This window comes from Bubalus kerabau, chromosome 15 (assembly GCF_029407905.1).
Source record: "Bubalus kerabau isolate K-KA32 ecotype Philippines breed swamp buffalo chromosome 15, PCC_UOA_SB_1v2, whole genome shotgun sequence".
In the NCBI taxonomy this organism is placed as follows: Eukaryota; Metazoa; Chordata; class Mammalia; order Artiodactyla; family Bovidae; genus Bubalus; species Bubalus kerabau.
The window spans coordinates 45,107,374-45,133,711 of NC_073638.1; the positions used below are offsets into that span (position 1 = coordinate 45,107,374).

Genomic DNA, 26,338 nt, shown 5'->3' on the forward strand with positions numbered 1-26,338 from the left:
AAAAAAACCCACTCCCTCTATGATGTTAAGCATAGAAAATCTGAGGACTAAATCATATCTCTGGTACAAATATGTTTTGTATATCATATGTACACATAGCTAAAAGGACCAACGAGAAACAAGAAGACATTTAAGAGATGTTTTTGAATGGTAAAAGAACAGCTAATTTTTTTTCATTATGATACATATTAAACTATATTAAAATATTATTTATGTAATAATGTGATCAATTTTATCAAAGAAAAGCACACAGAGCAAGTAGGGGAAGAGTGAGGGTGGAAAGAGGTGCAAAATAAGCTAACTGACTTTCAGAAACCCCAGATGCCACTCATAGGGCATAGGCGGTAGCAGGGCCGTGCCAGGACCGTGGGCTACTTGGTCACGAGGAGTTAGCCAACGTGTCCCACGTGGTTGGCGTGATAAGATGAGGGGGAATTGCCAGCCGAGAGTTCCTCACTAAACCAGGCCTGGAGAAAGTACCTTGGGGATCTGTGGAACCAGCCCGACAGGTTATTCCTCTCAGGCCTGCCTTTCCCCGCCCTCCCCCTCTGGTTTCACCTGTTGTGTAAACACCGCAAGCTGGGCGTCCAACCGTCCCTGCAGGCAGGACTGGAAAGGAAGCAGGGAGCTCTTCAACCTGGACCCAGAAAGGGGCTCACCCACACGAGCAGCGGCAGGACCCAAGGCCCTGGGCCTCACCCGCCCATACCTGCTGAAGCATCTCTTCGGCAGCATTGAGTTTCACCTGGTGCCCTTCCAGACACACTTCCAGGTCCCGAATCTTCTCTCCCTGGGCTTCCACTTGGTCTGTGAGGACACTCACCTGTCCCAAGAGATAAAGCACAGGTTGAGGATCAGGACTGGCTCCCCACACACCACTGACTCTGGATGCGAGAAGAATGACCGTTCTTTTTGGTGGGTGGCAGGTGGTGGAAATGTCCTAGATGAAGGAAACCCAGGTTATTTTCTTACCTGGCCGGGAAGTCTCAGCCACCACCCTGACAAGGTCGGTCACATTTCCGGCTCTTGACAGACTCAGGGGGAAAACACCCAGCAGCCACAAGAGTGGCCTCCGGGCTAGACTCTGGCTCCTTGTGTCTCCACAGGGCTCTCTCGGCTGGCTTGCCAGGGCTTCTGCCACTTCACGTGGAAGCACAATCCAAACTTCTGTACAGATGAGCCAATGACCTTCCCCCTCTCATCAGGGTGTGAGGACCGCTCACCTATCAGGCAAGGCTTCTGAAGCAATTAAGGAATGTGGGACGTAAAGGGCATGTATTAGCACTGACAACACTTGGCTGCAGAGAGGCTTTTACGCTTCACAGGCCAAAACATGACTCTAAGTCATAAATATATACAAGCCACACTGCATAGACAGTGGCAGGAAATCAACTGTCTTTCTGAAGAACAGTGAGACTGTCTATTGGAATTGTTAGTTCATAAAAGTCCATTTACAATAAGTCATTTAAACCGCACCCGAAATACAGATTGAGAGGATTTTCATAGCCTTCTCTATCAGCAAACAGCCTCAGGACCCTTTTCCTTGTTTGTTATTAAAAGGTGACTCAGAGCAGAAAGAGGAAGAAAGCGCCTGAGAAACCTCTGCCAAAATAAAGAAATCAAGTACTGGTAAACTGAAATCCTCTATAGCCTTCTTGTTTTTAACCAATGGTTGACTCATTGCTATTTACATATACATGATGGTAAATTATTTCTCAGTCTGTAAAGGAGATAGCTGGAGCATGAGCTTAGTGTGAATTCCTTTATGAGTGTTTAGACAAAATTTATGAATTATAAGGCTCCGTTTTACAGAGGAACTAATCTTAATGAATATGGCTGCTTTAAGCCTTTCATTTTTATGTTCCTAAGTGATTAATGAATCATTGAAACATTCCTGGAGCTGATGCATGGTGTGCTAACATTTCGATTATAATCCCCAAATGGGCACCTTATCCTTGCTGCCTAACGTGATCAGCAGTCTGGGCCTTTCCAACTACTCACTCTACTTTCAAAACAGTAGCATTCCAGGGGTGGCCTTTGCTCCTTGGGTCCCAGAGTTTCTGTTTGGGAAGGATATGCTGTGATTAATCTGACTGTGAAGACTGACACCTAAAGAGTCTGTACCCAACTGTGGGGTCATGCACTGGGGTACCCAGAAGAATACTGCATGGTCTCTGGCCTCCTATAGCTTATAGGCCAACTACTCATATGACTCAAGATACACAGGGGTACGAATACTCTGAACATGAATATTCAGTCTAAGTTATGAACGGAAAGGTGTAGAAAATTGGGACGAAATATGCAAAGATTCTAAATGTGATCTTTATTCAAGAAAAATATTTTTTGAGCCCCTACTACATGCTAGAAATATTTTTAGAAACTGAGGGGATATAAAAGAAGAAGAAGAAGGAAAAAAAAAAGATGACAATCCTTGCATTCAGAAGGTACATTCTAATGAAGATATATTAATAAGAGACTTTGGTTTTATTTGCTTTTAATTCTGGAGGCAACAAATTTTGTCCTGTCTGATTCTCCTTGTTCTTCTGCAGGTAAACCCAGGAGAACGTTCTGGACTAAGGGCGCCAATGAGTTGGGTCTGGCTGAGCTGCCTTGTGAATTAAGCAAGGCTCTCCCATGCTGGGGGTCATGCCCCTTCCATGGAGCCTCTAGAGACAGTGGTGAGCACGTAAGAGCAACTCTGACAGCCTATCCACAAGCTCCTGGAGGAATAAAAACCACTACAATGGCCAGAAGGAACCTGACACCCTACAGTCCATGGGGTCACAAAGAGTTGGACATGACTTAGGGACTAAACAACAACAATCCACTTCTGACTTTTCTTGTAAGCAGCTTCCGACTAGGCTACAATTATTTTAATAAGGATTATTCAAGAATTTGGGACTTTAAAACTATCAATGAGAGTACTTCTGTATTAAACTGTAAATTAAACCTCTAAATTGCTGTGGTTGTTTAGTTGCTAAGTCGTGTCTGACTCTCTTGTAACCCTATGACCTGTAGCCCGCCAGGCTCCTCCTGGCCAGGGGATTTCCCAGGCAAGAATATTGAACTGGACTTCCATTTCCTTCTCCAGGTCCTCTAAATAGGAATGTCTTATTTCAGCCATGAAGGTTCCTGGTTCAATAGCTTGCAATTTCATGCTGTTTGTAGCAAAATTCTAAACTGGACACTTTCATTAGTCATGTCATTGGGATGGAGGTTAAAATTACACACCCCTCAAAACATCTGTACTCTACTGCTCTATGTAATCTGGCCCCTGCTACCTCTCTGAAGGCAGGTCCCAGGCTTCTTCATGGTCACCAGCTCCAGCCACACAGGCCCTTCCTGTTCTTCCCACACACCAAGATCACTCCCACCTCGGGGTGTGCGCTGGATGGACTACCTCCTCTGCCTGGAATGTGCTTCTCCCAGTCTCCATGGGGCTCCCTCCCCAGTTCCTTAGGTCTCCTCCTATCAGGGAGGTCTTCCCTGACTACACAGTCCTTATCCTGCTTTATTTCCTTCCATGGTATTTATCATCACCGGAAACATTTTGTGAATTAGTTTATTGTATGTACATACACACACATGCATGGAAGCTTGAGAACAAAGACTTTGTCTATATTCTTCACAGCTACCTCCCCAGCACCTAAAACCAGTGTCTACTGAGTTGTGGGCATGCAAATATTTTTTAATAAACAAATCAATGAAGTGAAGGAAAAAAATCCTTGGATGCAAAATTGTGTAGTTGTATATTTGGCCTGAGCTTAATTTTTTAAAACAGGGGCAGGACAGGAGAAATAAAAAGATTGGAAGAAAAGGCCAACGTGTTAAATTCTTTTTGATGTCCCAAAGTTTCTAAAATAATCATATATTCTATCAATACTTCCATTCATAAAATAAAGTGAAATGAATAAAGAAATAAGGTAAAATAGAAGGGAAAAAGCCAAACATACTGTAGCCTCTAAACACTAGTGCGAACTCTAGTGCTCTAAGCTAAGGCCCACAGTCTAGGGAGAGGCCCAGAATCCTACACCTGCCTCCTCCCTTCTGTTCCACTATCAGTCTTAACCACCACCCTCCAAGCTTTTTAGGAGCTGGGATTAGGATATTAGTCTTATTATTCTCCAAATCATCAGTCACAGTGTCTGATGCATGAACAGCACTCAGCTTTTCAGAATGCAAAGCAAGTTTTCAGACCCGAAACTATCTTTGACTCTTTGTTTCTGAAAAGTTTTGGAGTTCCTTTCTTCAAAGTAAAGAATCCGCCTGCAATGCGGGAGACCTGGGTTCTATCCCTGGGTTGGGAGGATCCCCTGGAGAAGGGAACATCTACCCACTCCAGTATTCTGGCCTGGAGAATTCCATGGACTATATATAGTTCATAGGGTCGCAAAGAGTTGGGCATGACTGAGCAACTTTCACTTTCACTTTTCTTCAAAGTAAGAGAGTCACCAAAGGCTTATTAACCCATGTTAACAGCTCCAGGGGGGTTGGGCTCAAAGTGATCAGTTTGGATCCAACTTCAGATGAATTGAGACTGATCCTGTACGCATCCATCCTTGGGCTTTAAAAGAGGCTTTATTTTACTAATGCCATGGAGACACATCTTATCTCCTTTGCAAGACTCCTGGAGGACAGGGCCCCATTTAATCAGCCTGGTCATAGAGCTTCCAGTGCATAGAGGCAAGTACTCTCATAGTCTGTGATAAATAAATGAATCCATTCACAGCCTCCCAAAGCCAAGGTCAGAGTTAAACTGTGTCCCCAGTTACTTTCTGCTTTGTTTCAGGAAAAGTCTTTTGAGAAACATACACTCTGGGAACAGGAGATACCCCACAGAGAAAACCCTTAGTACTACCCTCCCACTTAAAGCAGCTACTGCAATGCAGGAGTTGGAGGTAACAGAACAAAGTGAGTCCCACCAGAAAGGACTCACCTGTAATATGAGGGACTCCTTATCTCCTTCTAGGCGTGCTAAGCGTTCCTGGTACGTTTCATTACCGGCAGCACTGTGGTGATTTACCTGGGACTAAAGGGGAAAAGAAAAAAACACACACTTAAAAGGCTGGCAAAACATCTTACCAACTTCCAAATGAAGTATGCAACTGGTGAAGACAGTTTCACTGATTATCTACGAAAAACAACCCACCTCAACAGGAAACCACAAGATGTCGAAACCACTTCAACGAGGACCAGACTAGATGCCAGTGATAGGTGTGCCATGAAAGTTGGCAAAACCACCCCCTGGATGACCTCACCTTTGGCTAGAGAGGCTTTCATGAACTCCATACTCGGCAGTGCCTGACATGACTGGGCCTGTTGAGTCTGGTTTGGTTGGAGGCACAGCCTGCCAGCTGCACCAACAGCAATAAGGGTCTGCCTCTTTGAGGAGACCAGGGAGCTGATACCATTCACCAAGGAACCATATGGGAACAACTCCGGAACAGACCTCCTCTCCTGACTCTCCTGCCAGGGTTCTCCAAAGCCGAGGCACACCTTACAGCAAGCAGATCCATCCCGAACATTGCAGAGAGCATGAAGGATGAGGGATGTCAACTGCAAGGCTCTTCATCCACTCACATGTTCCCTTCTGGGAATGGACAATGCCACCCCTCAATAAGGGCTGTGACGGCCAGGGTAGCACATGGAGTTGCTGCAGTGCTAGAGCTGAGAAGAGTAAGCCAAGATGCAACCTCTTGAGAAGAACCCAAATGACAGCCAGAGGGGTCTCCAGGGCCAAGCAGAAGGAAAACACAGGAAATACAAAGAAGCCAGAAACCATGGAAATCAGAGGTGAGGGAGGTTTGATACAGCAAAGGAGAGGCAAATCTAATAAAATGTCTTGAGCTCGAGACAGGAGCTGCAGTCACTTTCTGGGTGTGTCTGCCCTGGTTGTACGCAGGGAGGAGGGAGGTGGCTGATAATGGAACTGAAGTGGACCAGCATCTCCCACACACCCTTCCTTCACAATGAATTTAAGGCCCAAATCAGAACCACATTCCAACCTTCAGAATGCACTTTCCAATCCTCTTTCATTAAGAAAAGACATCACCTTCCTTCCCTTGTCCTGCCCCTTCCCCAGCGCACTGCCTAGGTGAGGGCAGGTGGCGGAGCCAGGCCTGGCTCTAAAAAAGAAACAGGGACCAAGAGTTCTTTATTCATGCCTTGGAGTGTCACTGGTGAGAGAAGCACCAGCTGTTTGTTGAAGGTACAGTGGGAGGGCGAGCTCAGGGGCCATTTCCCAAGGCGGCTGTGCCAGACACAGGCCAGACAGACAGGGCACCCCTGCCATTGCCTCTTCCTCCAGCCCCTCTCCAGTCTGCATCTTGTTCATTGTTATGGATGCTCTTTCATATCATAAACAAAGGGCCTTGACAATCACCAAAGGCTTCTCTGTGTTGACAGCAGTTTATTATTATTCCATTAATCAATATTCCAGTCATCACATGGTCAAACACTGACTAGTATCCAAAGATATAACCAACTTTTTCTCAGAACCTGACGAGAGAGGAAAATAGTTCTTAATAGCAGGTCAATTGCTTCTATGTCCAAGAACTCACATGATGGCGGTTTTCAGAGGAGAGAGAAAATGGAAAGGACCCAAGGCATCCAAGTGAAGCTGTGCATGTCCAGACCCAGCGCCAAAGTCAGCACGTGCACAGGGCCACCCAGCACTGGCAGCTGCCACTTGCCCTGCAGGAGGTGAAGGGAAGGCTCCTTCCACAAGACTCCAGTAAACTACCTCACCACCCGGGCCTCTGTCAGATGCAGTGGTGTGCTCATGCAGTAAGAGATCTACCCACACAATCACCCAGAGAAGCAGCTAGTTGACAAAAAAAAAGGAAGTTGACATCGTAAATTCAGTTAATACACAAACTGCACGCCACAGAGTCATAGAAGTAGATTTAAAAAAAAGATCTGAATCCACTCTAGCAGCCAATGGGAAAAGGGAAGCACAATTGACTTAAAAGATGCACAGATTAGTATGAGAAATTCCAGGTGACTCTAGGAGAAGCGCAATTCTTCCTAAGGAAGGGAGAAACTTCCCTTCTTTTCACAGAGAGACTCTGTGTAGTGGGATAAATAATATTCATGGTGATAGCCTCACAATAAACAGAGCCAAGCAGAACTCACCGCTCTCCTACGATGCTCTCAAATAGGTCAAAGGTTAGTCAATTCATGGGCCAGAGATCAAAGCAATTTCATGGAAACTAATAAAATGTGGTCCAAGCACTGTGCTCTAGACCCAAAGCAGGCAGTAAGGCAGAGATCACCATGTGCCAGGCACTGTTGAGACCACTTTACATTTACTAATTCATTTAATCCTTCCCACAACTCTGCTGCTGCTGCTGCTAAGTCACTTCAGTTATGTCCGACTCTGTGCGACCCCCCAGATGGCAGCCCGCCAGGCTCCGCCATCCCCGGGATTCTCCAGGCAAGAACACTGGAGTGGGTTGCCATTTCCTTCTCCAATGCATGAAAGCAAAAAGTGAAAGTCAAGTTGCTCAGTCGTGTCCGACCCTCAGCGACCCCATGGACTGCAGCCTACCAGGCTCCTCCATCCATGGGATTTTCCAGGCAAGAGTACTGGAGTGGGGTGCCATTGCCTTCTCCGATAGATTAGGTTAGTACTTCTAATTCCCAAGGAGTTATGAAACGGTCAAAGAGACTGAAAAGTTTGACTGAGAAAAGAGAGTTCGGTCCACATACTTTGCCCATTTCTGGTCAGTTCCCGAAGGAGACATTGGGTGCCTCTTGGCATTGGCAGGTCGGTATAAACCCCCGACAGGTTTCTGCCGTAAGCCGTATGAGATCACCACAGAACCTCAGAGCAGGGCTCCTCACAACTCTGCTAACAGGGTGCTATTTTTATTCTAATTTTACACTGAAAGAAACTGCTGTGCACAATGTATGGACAAGGCACAAATGGATTCTTTGTCTAAGTTACTACATATTAAATAAGTAAGCTCTCTGTTATAGCTTAATTGAGGAGCAGATCAGTATAAATTTTGTTTCATACATTGGGATTGCATGAAAGTTCACTTAAAGTATAATATTTAAAAATGCTCTATGAACCTAAATATTCTTTAATAGAGAAGTGGATTAAAAAAAAAAACTACAGTTCACCCATATTATGTACAACTTGTAGCATCTTAACATATGAGTCAGGTATTTACGAACCATCCTGCAAATAAAAGACATACTGGATAGTGAAAGTAGCAAGATTCAAAGAATCATACAGTGTGATACTAGAAAAAATACTATGCAGGGACTTCCCTGGTGGTTCAGTGGCTGAAACTCTGGGCTCCCAATGCAGGGGGCCCAGGTTCGATCTCTGGGCAGGGAATTAGATCCCACATGCTGCAACTAAGACCAGGCACAGCCAAATAAAATAAATATTAAAAAAAAAAAATACTATCCAGTTCCATAAGTATTGATATATGTATGAAAATAAATCAACTGTCTGGAAGGTTACAGAACAACCCTTAACAGTGCTCTCTTCTGGGGAAATTTCTGGGCTATGAATAGCTAAGACTGGGAGGTTTGGTCAAGATTGGTTTTTACTTTAACCACAATTGAGCTTTTGACAAAAATATATTTACACAAGTAATTAAAATACATTTCAAAAGCTAGAAGCACTGTTTGAGAAACTAGAAGAGTAGTTCTAGGAGCTTTTTCCCTCCCCCAACAGACTTGAGTGGCTTCCCAGGTGGCATAGTGGTAAAGAACCTACCTGCCAATGCAGGAGACCTAAGAACCACCGGTTCAATCCCTGGGTCAGGAAGATATCCTGGAGGAGGAAATGGCAACCACTATTCTTGCCTGGAGAATCCCATCAGAGGAGCCTGGCGGGCTATAGTCCATAGGGTCTCAGAGCTGGACTCGACTGAAGCAACTGAGCACACACACAGCGGACCTGAGGGGCATGTCCTCTGCTGGCAGCCTGCCCGTGTAACTGCTGCTCATGGCAGAAAAGTCCTTCCCTCAACCCAAGTCACCATTCTAGAGGAACAGGGCATCTTCCTCTCATACAGTATGCAAAAGTCACTGTTCTTCTCCAGCAAGTTTTTAAAAGATATTAAATAAACAGCAGTGAGACAATGTCCCAGACAGAAGTCTGCTGTATTATCATCCTTTGCTTTTGGTAAAGTTCAAAGTCCTGTGTTTTCTCTTCCACATAAGGTTGACAGCTCTCAGAAAAACTGCACACAAGCCTTAACCAGGCACAGACCAGGATAAAATACCACTTCTACTTGAAGAACCTGGAAAGCATCAGAAAACAGGGCCAAGAAGATTACTTTAGAATCACCTTATTGAATGCCAACACTTATCAGCCAAAGGTGTGGATTTGAGCTTTAGTGAATAAATGCATTCTGTCTTCCAATAATTAAGCAATAAGTTCAGTCACTTGTTGGCATCATTCTTGGATTATAAAATGTCAGTACCATCAGGGCATTAAAAAGCCAGATGGCTATGAAAATTATTGAAAAACAATTAAAAAGACAGAGTTGGGACACAACTCTGTTTTGCCGCACTTTAAGAAGAGTTTGCTTGTCCGAGGGTACACCTGCTTCCTTAATTATAACAGTGGCATTGCGGTAGAAGGTTTGGATCAATACTGAGATCATCAACTGGATCCCTGAGTGATTCCAAGGTTTGGGAGTCTCTGAAAAGTCTGGTCCATATTCTCTATTAGGTAAATTGGTGGTAGAGCAGTTGCCCAGCTCTCCATGCATGAAGTCAGAGAGAGAGAACCATGTCAACATTCCACTGAGGAGGAGAAAGTCACACTGAATTCTGAAGGAATCTAATAGAAAATGCTAAGTTTCTATTTCTCCCCACCTGGGACAGCAAGTGATCTAAAGAGAGTTCTGTACAGTTCTACCCTATTAAGGATGCTCATCCCATTGATGAATATAATTTTTTTTTAAAAAGAGGTCATTGTTAGCCCCTAGGCTGGATCTATACAATGAAATTCTGATGTACTAAGGTGTACTACACATATATTTGATCAAATTTTCTCCTCTTCTGATGGTTATTTCTACAAATGTGACAGAGGGGAAAACTGAATCTTCTCATCCAAACTTTCCATGATTATAGCTATTCTTAAAACTACAATTCATGTTAGTTACCTGACACAATGTTTTGTGGGACCAAGAGATATCGTGAAGGCACGGGGTCTGTGTATCCTGCGGAAGCAAAGTGGCAACTGCAGATTGCCGCTGCCATTCCTCTCGCATCTCTTACCGAGGGATGCCACAGTCACGTATACACCCTCGCATATCACAGAAATGAATCAGCATGCGTGTTCTTGTGTGTATATTGTCAATAGTACAGAAACCTTAGCCAAGACTATTGAAGCCAAGCCACCTTTGCTTCTATCAAAGCTTTGCTGTCAAGAAGCTCGGCAAAGTCTTGGATAAAGGAATCCATCCTGTAAAACCCAGATCTCTCCAAGGGAAATATAAAACACAACTCAGGAATACCACATCTTCCCCAGATGCTCAACATTACTAACAGAGTGATGCAAATCAAAATTACGATGAGGACTTCCCTAGTGGTTCAGTGGTTGAGAATCTTTTTGCCAATGCAGGGGACATGGATTCAATTCCTGCTCTGGGAAGATCCCACATACCACAGGGCAACTAAGCTCGTGTGCCACAACTACTGAGTCCCCGTGCCCTCAGCAAGTGAAGCTGCTGCAATGAGAAGTCCACGCACTGCAACTAGAGAGTATCCCGCGCTCACCGTAACTAGAGAAAACCTGGGCACGGCAACAAAGACCCAGCACAGACTTAAATAAATCAATAAAATTTAAAAAGGAAAAAACAATGAGGCACCACCTTACACTGGTCAGAATGACCATCACCAAAAAGTCTACAAATAATAAATGCTGGAGAGGGTGTGGAGAAAAAGAAATCTGCCGATTCTGCTGATAGGAGTGTAAACTGCTGCAGCCACTAACAGTATGGAGGGTCCAATATGACATATTCTTATAATGAAGTCTTACTCAGCCATAGAGAGAGAGAAATAATGCCATTTGCAGCAACATGGATGGACATAGAGATTATCATGTTAAGCAAGTCAAAGACAAATATCATGTAATATCACTTACTTATGGATCTAAAATATACAAATGAACTTATTTATAAAACATAAACAGACTCACTTTGGCCACCTAATGTGAAGAGCTAACTCATTGGAAAAGACCCTGATGCTGGGAAAGATTGAGGGCAGAAGGAGAAGGGGGCGACAGAGGATGAGATGGTTGGATGGCATCATTGACTCAATGAACATAAGTTTGAGCAACCTCTGGGAGACAGTGAAGGACAGGGAAGCCTGGCATGGCTGCAGTTCATGGGGTTGAAAAGAGTTGGACATGACTGAGCGACTGAACAGACATAGAAACAAACTTATGGTTACCAAAGGGGAAGGGGGGAGGGAAGGAATAAATTAGGAATTGTGGATTAACATACACACACTAGTGTACATAAAACCAATAAACAGCAAGATCCTACTGTATAGCACAGGGAACTATGTTCAAAATCTTGTAGTAACTATAAAAGAATCTGAAAAAGAATATTTGTGTCTATATAACTGAATCACTTTGCTGTATAACAGAAACACATTATAAAATCAACTATACTTAAATTAAAAAAAAATAGTATTTCCCAGGCCTTGAGAATGATATTGGTGAGTCCTCAGGAACAGAGACAATACAGCATCTTGACTCCTACAGGCCGTGGCTCTCTTTCTAGAAGACCCAACATGCTGTTGATGCTGGGACTGGGCAGGCCTAATGTACAGCTCCAGCAGTCAACAGCCTAGAGTGGGGTTATGTTCTAAGCCATCTCTAAACGGAAGAGAGCGGCTTCACGAGGGAGCAGGCATGCAGGTGATCTATGGCTGGGGGTCATGGAGTTGAGCACAGTAGCTCATCAGCCTCAGTCATTAGGAGAGAAGTGGGAGGGTGGAGAGAAGGCTGTACGGGCCCAGGAAGCATAGGACTGACCACCAAGATTCCAGCATGAGCAGAGTCTCTATAGGAAGGGCATTTGGGGCTACACAAAGCTTAATCTGAGTCCTGCCCCTACCTCTTCCATGGGTCAGTGAATAAGGGGTTTACCCTTGGTTAAGTTCCTCATGCACCAAGAGCTGGATGCTAGCAGACTTGAGAAATAACACAGGTTTTCCATATCTTGGGGGTGTGGCATTTTTATTAGGGATAGGCTATTTAAGTTATCAGAGAATATTTAAGATGCCCCCTGAAACCCTCATCATTAGCTGTTTCCTCAGTTTCCCTCTTGCTTTCTTGCGGAGAGAAAACCACAGGCTGGGGTCATTACCTTCGCTGTAACTATTTGGCACGAGTGAGGGCTGCCATCTTCTTGGAGATTTTCTCACCTTTCCCAGCCTCTGATGTGAAGCTTGGATGGTTGAATCCTTCCTCTGAATTTTTAAACTGAGGAACAGAAATTGGTGGCAGTTATGCTAGAAGGCTCTGAGGTTGTCAGTGGCCATGTCTTTTTCCACATGGAGGAAGTTGGTTTGTGAAAGGAGTTGGCTATGAAGCCAGCGTTCATGGAAACACAAATGAAAGCCACGAAAGAGATTGATGGCATTCTCACCTTGGTTCTTGCTGTCCAAAGACAATGATATAACCCTGCTCTTCCTGTTGGTCTCCTGTTGGTCCCCTGTTGGCCTGTAGTGGCTCAAACCAAGTTTCAGTTACGTGCAACCAAAGTCCTGGCTAAAGTTTTGTCTCAAATGGTGATCAGTCCAGTAAGTGAAATTTACTCCTGTGGAAACACACTTACTAGAAAGCATTCCTGCTACTTGGATATAGTACTGAATTACAAAGGGATTCTGCCTACTGTTTCCTGAATTCCTTGAACTGGCAATTGTTAAGAAAGAATTGTCAGTTCGGAGCCAACTATAGTTAAAACCAGGATTATCATCAAGGGCTAACAGGGATCTGCTTTGTGGCACAGGGTGTGTCTGTGTGGGATGCATGGGGATGAAAGAGGCACCCATTCTCCTTCGTGTGTGAAACAGGTGACATTACGTCCACTACCTGTTTGCCTCCATTCTTACTTCTCCAGTAGAGCAAGAAGGTTAAGAAGGGAATAATACAAGATGCATTAGGCCCATGGGCATCAACTAGATGTGTGTAGAGGAGAGATGAAATAAAGAAAAATAGTTTAAAGCACAACAAAAATGAACAGGAATCTAAAGTAGGGCTAAAAGACACAGGGTGGATGGGTAATGAATAAATGAAGGGCAATAAGACTACAAAAACAGGGACTTTCTTGGTGGTCCAGTGGTTAAGAATCAGCCTTCCAATGCAGGAGACATGGGTTCGATCCCTGGTCGGGAAACTAAGACCCCACATGCTGCGGAGCAACTACCAAGCCTGCACACTGCAGAACCCATGTGCTGCAACTAGAAAAGCCCACACACCACCACAAAGACCCAGCACAGCCAAAAAAAAAAGAACATAAAATACCTAACAACATGTTTAAGAAGTTATGTTGAAAGAATAACATGCCCTATATAGCTGTACAAATGCCAGGTCTGAAAGCTGCAGCTTCCCTGCTCCCATCCTTTGCTCATCTGGGCTTCAAGGCAGGGGGGTCCCCGGGGAGATTGTTGGGAGGGGGCTTCCATATTCATGTACAGAATTCCTACAGCCTCCTCCTCCAAAAGGCAGAACCTCCTGTGCAGAATGACAGCTGAGAATAATCAGGAGACGAGGCTGCACTAACCATGCACAAGCTCAGGTAGGTCACCTCATCTCAAGCTTAAATAGAGGAAGTCATACCTCACCCAGGGACCTAGAGGGTCAATTAGGTCATTAAACACAAAGACGTGTGGGAATAAATGTGCACAGTGCTCTTCAGAGCAAGATGCTCTAATGCTTCCTTTGTGTAATATAAACAGTTTTTGAATGATCGTGGAAACATGGAACTCATTTAAATGGCTTTGTTTAAGCTAAAAGACCAAAACATAGTTAGATACAGCTCATCCCTTGTACTGTCGGCTTTAATTAACTCATTCTTTTTGTGCAAGAGAACAAAAAAAAGGCAACATTTCCCATAGACACCTATGAAGTATCTAAAGATCTGAACAAATAACCCAAGGGAACAATAACCCAAATGCGTTGGGGCTGGAAAGAAACAAAGTGCCTAAGGAACAACATAGAACCCACTGTTAGCTAAGAGCTCTGGATTCATGCCTGAGGTGCCAACAGCTGAGAACCTGTGTCAACAGCTGAGAACTTGTTCTTTCCACTGTCCCTGAAAACATGCCCATGTTCAGAGTCATATCTACATGGCCACAGTCTTTCTTTTCTATGAGCATCCTATGTTACGCTATGCTAAGTCACTTCAGTCGTGTCCTACCGTACTATAAGTCCTCCGTGCTACATACATGCTTATGATCACCACAAAGAGAATTTCAATAGTTAATAATGACTGATCATAAATACTTAAATTTTTTTTCTGTTCCAATCTGAAACTCAGGTAAATTAGTTAAACATGAGTTTTCCAGCTGAACCCCCACCGAGGCCCCTGGCAGCCTCCTCAGAGTCATCACCCTCTGACTCTAGTGGACAGTCAGATTCCCCAGTGCTTGCTCACTCTTGGCCTAGTCCCTCCATTGTACTGAGTAGCTTGGCCAATGGATGGCCATATTAGGTCTCTGTAGAGTTCTTGAGGGGGTGAGTGCCACAGATGCAGGCCATGAGGAATCCCCAGGAGTCTGACTCTTTCACGGGCTGGCTGGCCTCTGCTGGGAGGGTGCACCTTCTTCCTGTGCTCTGGTACATCCTCGGGGGTGTTGAGTGAGGGCAGTTCTGCAGCATTCCTTTGGGGGCATGTCCTAGGGGACCTCCTGTCAGCATGGCAGGAGGACATGTCACTAAATATGAGGAAAGAGCTGGTTCCAGATCAGTAAAGTGGGGTGGAGGAGAGGTCGCATGGGGGTGTCATTTGGTATGCGGGCATGAGTGTGGGAAAAGCCTAAAGCAGTCAGCTCCCCAGTGAGACAGCTCCAGTCATGTTTCCAGGCTGCCTAGTCAAGGGGATCATATCAAATCCAAAAAACCCATCTCAAGGGAGCCATGGCTGCTGGGCCCAGGGAGATGTCCAAGTCACTAAGGCTATACTTCAAGCTTAGGACCACCACTCACATATCAAGCTTTTTGGAAACTTGGAAAATGTAGACCTTAAAAAATAAGGGTGAGGGGGCTTCCCTTGTCCAGTAGATAATAATCTGCCTTGCAACGCATGGGACATTGGTTCAATCCTTGGTCTGGGAAGATCCCATGTGCCACGGGGAAACTAAGCCCATGTGCCACAACTACTGAACCTGTGCTCTGGAGCCTGGGAGCTGCAACTACAGAGCCCACGTGCCACAACTACTGAAGCCCGGACACCCTAGAGCCTGTGCTCTGCAACAAGAGAAGCCACCACAATGAGAAGCCTGCATACAACTAGAGAGGAGCTCTCGCTCACCTCAACAAAGCCCATGCGTGCAGCAACGAAGACCCAGTGCAGCCAAAATAAATAAATTTAAAAATAATAAAATTACACATTAAAAAGGGGGAAACCAAAAAATTTAAAAATAAAAAGTAGATCATAAAAGCTACAATTCCTATTACATGGTTCAGGTGTAACAGGCAAGGGAGCCAAATGGAATGAGTGCAGGAAGGTGCTTGTAAAAAGGAAAGCCTCTCCTCAATATTCTGGTTAAGGAGTTTAAGGGCCTTCTGGCAGTTATTATAAAGCCACTTTTTCTAGATAAGGAACAGCTAAGCCAATCCACTATCTTTGGCACAGAGCTTCTTTGAAATGCAGTGTGAACAGAGCACAATCAAATCCTTAGCTACCAGGACTCCAACAAGAGAGATCTTATCCTGACTTTGACCTCCTTATGCCCTTGGTTACAATTTTGTAAGAGGTGACTGAGGGTTGCTAGTGGGGTCATCACTATCAAATATTTCACCATTAGGGAAGAACAAAGCAAAGTTCACAAATAGAAAATTAAATATGGGGTCAACCAATGTTTATGCAATCATGTTTCATTCATTTATCTATTCAGTGACTCAAATATTCCTGAACACCTATGAGGTGCCACGCTCTGTGCTAGGCAGTCCCTGCCTTGAAAAAGCTCTGTAGTTGTACAGTTAGATTTCATAAGGCAGCAGGAGTGGCACAGGGGATGGACGAATCAATAATACTTTCAAGGGAGTGGAGAGGATTTATAGTGGAGTCCTCACTTGAAAGACTGTCTTGAAAACAATGAAGGAATTCCCCCAGGAGAAGAGAGAACAGCACCTTTGGAAAGAGTCTTCCTGATACCAGCTAGGCTATCCATGAAACCATGACAATTGCCACCCTTCACTACTCTGGTCTCCAAGAACACAGAAAACAAAGGATGTCTTGAAGACTGTCTGTAAGCTTTCCAACCAAGGAGCTGGTATGATGTACATGAAGGCTTGTAATTGATCATCCTGGAAAGTAGAATGAGGGAGAGAGAGGAATGCATTTGATTAACCAAGATCTTGTTCCAAAATAATAGCCTTGCATGAGCTTAGTCTCTGCTCAATTCTCTTGATCACATGGCTGGATGCATAAGGAACCTACACACTTGACTGTACAAGTGGTATTTATAAGTGTGTTGGTATCTTGCAAAGGGATTATATTAAAGCCAGGAGCACAGTAAAAACAGGAGCCTCTTTGAGTAGTGCTCTTTCCTCATCTTGCCAACTCCAAACCTAATTCATGATTATTAAAAACACCCAGCAGAGACGGGCAGCATCAGGTGTCAGGGTTGGGGATATCAGGGGCACTGTGACTGTTTTAATGCTTCACTTGGAATCATTAGAAGCAAACTTCCTGATGCTTCTTGGCTCAGGTCAGACAATCCAAGAATCAAACAGGCATGAAAGATCCATAGGTGGAAAATATGTGAGTAGGTAAAGGCCAAAGTAAGGGGCTGGTCCTTTGGTCACAAGAATTTTATTAGCCCTACAAGATGCCCAAATGGGAATGAATTCTAGGGGAAATGAATGAGAAATGTTGCTTGGGAACTAGAGATGATACCATTACAGAAGAACTTTGAAAGCTTTCTTAGGGACAAAGCCAGTGTGAAGTGGGTTTGGGGGTAAGTAACCAGGAAGGAGTGCAGATGGTGAGTTTTTAGCCTGCTTTCGATTTCAAGATTCCTGATGGTGAAAGGAACGTTAAGTTCTATAAGGCAGCATAGAGAGAGAACATAGTCAGAGTTTTGTTTTTGTCTAAGAATTACAGAGGCATTTTCTGCCAAGGACAAGGGACAAGTAGGCAGGGCCGAGTAAATAAATAGAAGAAACAATCAGAGAACAAGAGGATGTGGAACGGCTTTGGGTCAGGAGGACAGGATACCAGGATAGCCTTGGCAGAGAGAAGGGACTCTTGACCCACAAAATCAAAGGAAGCTAAAAAATCATGGTTGTGAACACTGTTACATTTTGTGGTGAAGGGGAGGGAAGATGAGATACTCATCTATATGTGGCAAATTTCTTAGTAGGTGGTAACATCAAGTGAGAGGGGGTCAAGGTTGGGGACCGATGCAAAAGTATGAAAGAGCTGATACTGGGATGAGGTGGACAGAGAATGCAGGGAGGAGTCAAATGATCACCCCCCGCCCCGCCCCGCCCACCTACTCACCCACCACCACCACCACCACCACCACGCTGTTGCCCGCTCACAGAACTACCAGTGGCTGAACTGCCCTAGAGAACCTGCAAGCTGCTCAGCAAATGACCCTGGTATGATGCCACTTTGTTAAACCCTGCTGGGAAAGAGGCATGAGGCCCTCTTCAAGCAGCTGGTACACAGGAGTCACAGGTGCTGGTGGTCAGAGATGGCAGAATTTGAGCTCCTAAATTATATTGGGGAATATGATGGGTAGGTACACTGGGTGCATTGGCTAAAAATGGGATGTACCCTTGGGAAACTGGGGACAGCTAGAACAGGGGACATGCCTTTCCCTGGAGGAAGGCATGGCAACCCACTCCAGTAGTCTTGCCTGGAGAATCCCCATGGACAGAGGAATCTGGAGGGCTATAGTCCATGGGGTCACAAAGAGTTGGACATGACTGAGAGACTAAGCACAGCACAGAAGAATCTTTGGGTAGCCATACCCACTGTCACCCTCCTTCTGGTCTGAAAATACCTCTGTCCGGAATCAAGGTTGGCCACATGACTCTGGAATAACCAGAGGCTGTCAGTTGTGGCCAAGGGGATCATCATCGTAACACCTATGAAGCATTTTCTAAGCACTTTACAGACATTGAATTACTTATCCACATTTTACAAACAAGAGAGCTGAATATCAGGGAGATTAATCAATTGTCCAAGGTCACACAGAGCTGAGATACGAACCCAAGGAGTTGGACGCAGGGATCTGTGCTCTTAGCCAGTAGGAGCAGCTGTCACAGAAGCCGCTGCCTACTTCAATTTCACTGCAGTCTGACTTGAGAGCAAGACAAGTCAATGTCTGGGGCCAGGATGTCGTCCCAGCTCTTCTGGCCCAAGTGGCCAGGCTACTGGATCAACCATTTGAGCACCAGATGACACAGAATAAAGTCTTACATTAACAGTCTGACCTCATTCCACATTCTACTACAGAACCCAAGACAATTGCATGGAGTCATCATGGTAATTCCATTTTTGACTTTTTTGAGGGGGGAGGGGTGGTGGACAGGGTTATGACTTTAGTTTGGAATTCAGTTTCAACAGAGTTCTAGAAGCCAGCAGCAGTATCAAGATGCTGGCAAATGCTGGGGTTTCTGTTCCTGGGAAATAGCTCCTGCTCAGGGGGCAGTGAGTGAACCCCACAGACCCTGCTTCTAGCTATTTTAAGAGGCCCTTTCAGGACTATGTGGGTTAGAGCCACTTGGATCTCAAAGCAGGGCAGGTGTTAACTGTTTGTGAGTCAGTCAGGAACCCGATAGCTGAACAGCGGAGGCCCTCTGGATGCTCGTGGCAGATTACCTTATCCCAGGGCTCTGCCTGTTGGGGAAGGAGCTGGAGGACCAGCCCTGGTCAGCCTTCTCTCAGTAGCCATAGCCAAGCTGGCCAGAGCAGTAGCCACTGGGGCCTCTGGCTACTCAGAGTGGGCCAGGTCCCAGCTGTATCCCATAGGGCTTTGGTTTGAAACTTTGACCTAAAATGTGGAAAGGGGCCCTAAGTGGAAGGAATGATGGCTTCTTCGCTCCAAGGAGAGAAGAGAACATACCGTCTGCTCAAGATCTCCCTTTCTGGTTACGGCCAGTAGCAGTTAACTTTTATTGAATGTTCCCTTGTGCATGGTACTCTGCTGAGCATTTGACATGCATTATCTTACTTGACCCTCATAAAACCTGTATGTGGCAGGCACTTTTATCTTCCTTATTTTATAGATGGAGAAATCCAAGATTTGAGGTAATCTGCTTAAAATCACACAGCAAAGCCAAGAGCCCAACCTAGGCTTTACTTCAAACTGCATGTTCTTAACTAAAACAATATGTAGTATCCCATCCCCTAAAGGCCACAAGACAATGTCTCTTTTCTCACAAATGCTTTCCTCTATCTCAGTGCATTCTTGGCCATAAACATCTCCCTTACAGCTTCCAAATTCAAAGACTGTCTTGCTCTGAGGCATTACCCTCTTAGACTGGTGCAAGAGCAAGCGTTCCTACGCTACCAGGTCACAATTCTGCCACAACCACCCCCTCTGCACAGGAACATGAAAGAGCAGGTTTCCACCTTCAAAAACCTGGGCTAAGGACTTCCCTGATGGCGCAGGGAATAGGAATCCACCGGCCAACGCAGGGGATGCAGGTTCAATCCCTGGTCTGGGAAGATTCCACGTGCCACAAAGCAGCTAAGCTGCGTGCTGCAGCTACTGATGCCTGCACGCCTAGAGCCTGTGCTCCACGAGAAAAGCCACCACAATGAGAAGCCCGAGAACCACGAGAGGAATAGCCCCTACTCACTGCAACTAGAGAAAGCCCACGCAACAACAACAACAAAGCAATGAAGACCCAGCGCAGCCAAAAAAAAAAAAAAAAAAAAAAACCTGGGCTAAGAGAAACCTGCTCTCTAAGCCACTGAGGCTTAAGAAAGCATGTGAGAAGCGGTGGGTGAGCCAGGCAAATGGAAAGTACTAGAGACTCGGGCCGGAGTCCAGTAGGTGCAGTACAGGGATGAGGTCAGCAAAGGACACAGAAGGCAGGGAGTACACCTGGGAGCTCATGGGAGTAGATATAAAAGGTGAAACTGAAAGGTAAGTTGAGGCCAGGTTAAAAAAGTGTCTTAAATCCCACCAGGCAGAAAACTCTGAGCTTTCTCATTCAGACTTAAGGGCAAGTCCTGGGCTTCTTCTGATCAGGGTCACAGGATGAAAGGGAATTTGTTTTTTGTTTTTTAAGGGGATTTTAAAAAGAAGAATCTGACAGTAGTGTTTCAGCTACAAAATAGGAAAGATACCAATTATACTGCCTATGACATATCTAATATTTTGTGCACTTTTTTTAATGCTCCTTAAAACTAGAAGAAAAACATGTTTTGCTATGAGTCACCTACAGGGGGTCTGAAGCCTCCTCACCTAGCGCTTCCCTTCCTTCCACGGGGCCAGAGCTGCCCACCTGGGCCTCAAGACACAAAGAGCCTTCTTACATTGCCTCACATGCAGGATTCATTTCTCTGCAGACAGAACTTCTGCACAACATCTATCCCAGCAGCTAGGACACTGTGTAATCCCAAGCCTATCATAGCTCCTGGTCCCAAGACCTCCTGGTTAAAGAACTTCAGTTGGATACAGGACAATAAAGACGAAGTGATGGGAAGAGCACTTCTTATCTCCTCCAAAACCTCTTCAGTGACGTTTTTACAATTCTTAAGACAATGATGTGAATCTTTGCCAAAATATCTGGTCACCTCAGCACACTCTTTGGTGGCTGCAATGACCCCATTCCAAAGCTGGACAGAGGCTGAGCACAAACAGGATTCCTGCTGGGTTCTAAACCCATAATTTTCTACATACTTGGTCGAAGAAATGAGGGTTGAGAACTGGACTGGGAGACAGAACAGGGTCGAAGATCAGGCTGCACCACTAATAGCCATGAGGTTCTTAGCCTCTTGGACTTTTTTAAATGAGGGGTTTGTACTAGTTGATCCCAACAAACCCTTGAGCTAATTTGGTTCATTTGCCTTGCTTTTCGCAGCACAGCTTACCATACACCACATCATAGCTAGAGTAATTTTCTTAAAATACAAATTATATCTCTCAATGTATCTCATGCCACTTCCAAGCAGCAAGTCTCCCATTATACAAACCCTGTCCCCCACAACCCTGCCCACCGCCCTCCCTGTGCTGTGTGCTCTGGGACCCGCCCACGTCTCCCCTCCATCACTGAGTTCAGACATGTGTTCTTTACCACATTTTTCACCGGACTCACTCCTACTTCTCCTTCACTTTTCAATGAAGTGTTACCTCCACAAAGAGGGTCCTGACCACTCTTTCTCAATCAGTAATAGACCTTTGGGATGGCCACTTAATAGTTCCTCTTCTTGGCGGTTTCTATCAACTTGTAAATTTCAAGCTTATTTCCTGGGGACTGTTTAACTGCCGTCTCCCAAGCACTGTATGGAAGATCCACAAGAGCAGAGACTGGTTCTACTTTTTGCTTACGATTGGACACCCAGTACCCAGAACTGGGTAAGTATTTGCTGAGAGAGAGGTGCAGAGGATGCCCACAGAAGCCAGCAGGCCTAGTGTTGGGGTGTGGAGGTCAGGGACCTTCCAAGCCGGGCACTTCGTGTCCCTCCTGTTCTACAGTGTCAGATCTCTTCTCTGTCAGCTGCTTTTGCCCTTCCTGCTTCTGGAAACATCCTGCCTCCATGTGAAAATTAATGGATACCCATCTTTACCAGTTCAGTTGTTGTTTAGTTGCTAAGTTGTGCCCGACACTTTTGCGGCCCTATGGACTGTAGCCCACATCAGGCTCCTCTGTCCATGTGGTCTCCAGGCAAGGATACTAGAGTGGGCTGCCGTTGCCAGTTCAGAGATGGTGACAAAAAAAAGCAAGAGCATGGTTTCTGTGAACGTGGATGCAACTCCAGCCCCCAACATTCGCCCACTGTCACTCACCCCACACACTCATGCTCACCCCTAAAGAGTCGACAGGAGCAACTTGAAACCCAAACCCTTGGCCTCTGGAAAACATGCAGAACTCCCGAGGGCCTCCCCCGGAAACGCGGCAGCTCTTTCGGCTGACAGCTGACTAATCTCCACGCGGGATAACTTCCGAGCAGGAGAGAAGCCCGATATCTTATGAACCCTGTGCGGTTGAAAGGCAGCGGCTTCCTCTCCGAGTCCTCACACCAAAAAGCGGCAGATGCCTTTTTCTGGTCACGGTGTTTGGACCCTCCAACTGTTCAAGTGCCAGAGTCAAAAATAAGGAACTTTTCTCACTTCATTGTTGCCTTTCTGCACAGAGGCTCATTCACTAGAATGTCAGAGGAGAAACAAAGACAGCTGACTGTTTTCTCCCCTAGTATCTATAATTAGATTCTCATGGAGAACTTGGCAGCAACAGGGCTTCGCTGGACAAATACCTCCCCCCTCAATACATACACATACACACACACACACACACACACACACACACACACACACACACACAGTCTCTCTCCTCACTCATCTCGACGGAGACCCACACAAAGCAGTCAGTCACTTACCCGCTTCAGCCACGCGAAATGCTTGTAAACATCAATGTCCCCATCCATGCTGGGCACCCATGTCAGCAGTTAGATTCCTTGGTTGAAAAAGCCCTATTTCTGGCTGGATACCAAATTCTCTCCTCTTTCTTGCCTCTGCCCCCTCCCCCTCAGGAACGTCAAGCCGTGTTCAGATTTCCCCACGTCCCTGGCCTGCGTCCTTTAGCCTTGCCCTGAGAGGTTTCAGAGACACAGCAGCTCAGACCAGACCGTGCTGCTCCCGTATCCGCCCCCACAGACGCACACAGGCACCAGCTCTGGGACGCAGAGCCTGCAGAGTGAGGGAACCTAGCAAAAGGTGGGGGAGAAAGACAGACTTGGACAAGAGTTGTAAACACACACACACACACACGAACATTCTTTTTGGTGATAATACCAGAGGCTGCCAGAGGGAAACAGTCCTGAAGAAAATTCCTCGTCTGGCTTCCCCCTTCTGGAGTGGCTGGAACTCATTAGGGAGAGACCCCGGTTTCCTGTCTCTGCTCCATTCTGCATTTACCCACAGGCTCCCAGCTGCTCTTGGTTTATCTGGGACTGGGGAGAGGACTAAAAATAAGTGCAGCTCTTGGAGGACTGCTGGTTCCCACACACAGCCTGACCCCCACCCAGCAGCCCACGCCTACCCCTTCTCTTCCAGGCCGGCGTCGGGCTGTGCCCTGAGGGAAGCTGATTGTTTCCAAAAAAGAACAGATTCAGAACCAGTTCCAGTTCGGCTTCTTGGCCCGGCTGGGGGTTTGCCATCCTGGGCGCTGGCGGCACCATCCAGTGTTGCCGCCTTGGAGAGCTCTGCTGCCAGCCGTCGCTTCGGGGCTCCCTGAGGCCGCATTCTGCACAGGGACAGGTGGGAGCGAGCGAGTCCCAGGCATGCCTCGCTGGTGGTCCCCACCCCAGATGTGTGTCCGTGAGGTCTAGGGAGCGCTCCGGGTAGGAGCTCTGGGAAGGCAGCAGCCTGAAGAAATGGGGAGCTGGGCCTGCCTTCCTACTGGCAGGTCCCATGCTGGCTTTCCAGGGTGGTCTCCCCAGGACTCCCCACATGCTGACCCCCTCCTCTTCACATTCCCACCTCCTTTGAGAGCTCTCTTAAAAACAGCTTTTCTCCCTTGCCCAGCCCGCGACGTGTGGCCGTTGGCTCTGACTGGTTATGAAAGCGGTCTTTGATGTGGGTGCACGGGGAACTGTGGTTACATGCAAGGGCTCTGAGCTCCGCTGCCATAAATGACTTGCAGACACACATCTTGTGACTGCGTGGGCCTTCCCAGAGCACCTTGGGGGTCAGGGAGTTTCCTGGAGCTCCCAGTCTGAAGAGAAGTCATGCCGCTTATCATGGTATCTTCGCCGTCCACAACCCAGAAGCAGGGCCTGAGGACAAAGCAGCAAACACGCACAGTCCCCCGCAGGCTGGCCCCGTCCACAGAGAACACAGAGGAGGCAGGAGGAGGGCTCTGGCCAGCAGCTGGTCCAAGGGGGAGGAGTAGATTCCTGGAGACACACCCAGATCAGAGGCCAGGAAGAAAAAGTAGGCTCAGCTGCCCATGCCCTGAGCTCTCGAGCCTTATTCTGGCCTCTGGCCCAGTTCCAGAGTGCAGTGTGGGTCCGACTCGCCGAGGTCCCCTGACCTGGACTAGGGCAGGATGTGCTAGTCCAGATCCCTAAGGTGGCAGGGGTAGGTAGACTTTTTTTTTTTTTTCCTGTCTAAAAACCTGGAAAAGTCTTCATTTTGGTCAATACATATTTGCCCAGTATCCAAAGCAACTGAAACCAAGTTCCTGCTCTGGGCAAACGAAGAATTTCCACGTGGCACATAATAAAGGTATTTCTGGGGTGCTGGGGAGGAAGAAGCAAAGTCAATTTGAGGGTCTGTATGGGGAAAGGCCTGTACACCCTTGGAGAAAGACTGGTATCCTTTGGAAGGTTCCAGTGTGAGAGGAGAAAAGGGGACTGGGCAGCAATGTAGCTGCCTTCCACTGCACGTGGCTGGCTCCCTGGTACCCATGCCCCTCCCCACATCACTGCCTGCCCTGTGGTACTCAACCACACCTGTTCCCACTTCAGACAGGAGGACATGTGTCTGAGCTCTGATTCACAGCTCTAGTTTCTACACCTAGCACAATTCTTAGCACACAGTAACAACTTCAATGATCTCTGAATGAAAGAATGAGGCTCAAATGGTGAAACTGGCAAGATAAGCCTGAAATTACTTGGAGGGAATGAGTTTCCCCAAAGATGCTTGACTCAGAGAGGAGAGATAGGGTCAGCTTCATCTATTAGCTCAATTCATATATGATGAATTGGAGGTTGGGGGGCGGGAAAGGGGGAGAAAGGGGTAAGAGAAGAGAGAGGGGAGGAGGAAGGGAAGGGGAGAGAGGGGAAGAGTGGAATGGGAGGGGACATAGAGAAGGGTAGTGAAGGAGGGGAGGAGGGAACGGGAGGAGAGGAGACAGACAGGAGGCAGGAGGGGAAGAGAGAGGAGAGGAGGGCGGAGAGGAGGAGGGAGGAAATCCAGATAAATTGCAGCTAAATTCTTGACATATTTTTATGGTACCCTCAAGTAGTAATTCTTACCTCAGTCCTTTTTTGTTTTCCTTTGAAACCCTAAATTTTATATTGTAATTAACTCAATCCACAAATAGCACGCTAAAGGCGTAGGATCAAACCCATAGCTGTGCCCCCTCACTCAGAAGGCCACCCAGCCAGGGGCTCCTCACAGTGAGTCACAGAGGGGCTTTGGGGGATCAGACAGGCTCTTGACTACGTCCATAAAATGTATACAAAGCACTATGAGTATGTATAAATCGCTATTTCTCTGAAATAGTTTTCATCAGATCATCAAAATGATCCATGACTCCCCAAAGATTGAAAGCCTGGGTTTTATCCCATCTAAGTAGTTACTTGGAAAGGATTAGGCTGCCCTTATTAAGCACGGTGGGGGTGGTCCCACTTCTACGGTACTGCCCTGTGAGGCAGAGCCTCAGGGACTCCCTGGATCCATCACTAAAGAGAGAAGTCTTCAGGAGCCACACAGGATACACCAGTAAGATGCATTACAGTGACCCCATAGCCCTCAGAGCCTTCCCAAAAGCAACTCACGGTCAGTGAGACAACTCATTACTGTCTGGACATGAGGCAGCCAGCTGAGGGCAAAGAGCAGGCTCCTGATCATTTGCGGGAGTAAAAACACACCTACGAGGCTGGAGCCATCAGTGAATTCATCCCAGGGTCCAGTGGGAGACCTCAGGAGGGCTGCTTATCTGGCTGGAATCCCATGTACGCGGGAATGACTGTGGATGGAGCTCTGAGATTTGCTCCTCCTGCTGGCGGCCAGGAATCAGGCATAACTGTGGACAGAGAAGGGTCATGAGCTAGTCAGCTGACCTCTGGCCTGCATCCTGAGCTCCAGCTCAGGGCTGAGCCTTGGCCTCTGGGCCATGTTGACAGGTGCCAGGACACCCTGATACGTCAGATACAGGCTTATGTCCTTCAGCAGGCACGCTGCACCATGAGCCAACCTCTGGGGAGAGGAAGGGATGGCC

At 46.5% G+C, this 26,338-nt stretch overlaps 1 protein-coding gene across 9 annotated transcripts in view; it reads right to left on the reverse strand.

Annotated features, from left to right (window-relative positions):
- The window catches only part of PPFIBP2 (PPFIA binding protein 2), a 157,225-nt gene that overhangs the window by 67,118 nt on the left and 63,769 nt on the right, over nucleotides 1-26,338 (reverse strand). For 6 of the 9 annotated variants that reach the window (XM_055548753.1, XM_055548755.1, XM_055548756.1 and 3 more), the window contains 2 exons: nucleotides 4,937-5,029; nucleotides 710-823 (listed from right to left, as the gene is read on the reverse strand). In XM_055548753.1, the coding sequence (XP_055404728.1) occupies nucleotides 710-823; nucleotides 4,937-5,029 (207 nt within the window). Of the gene's footprint in view, nucleotides 1-709; nucleotides 824-972; nucleotides 3,985-4,936; nucleotides 5,030-22,769; nucleotides 23,128-23,184; nucleotides 24,178-26,338 lie in introns of those variants that run through there. The other 3 variants (XM_055548760.1, XM_055548759.1, XM_055548761.1) reach the window with 3 other exon arrangements.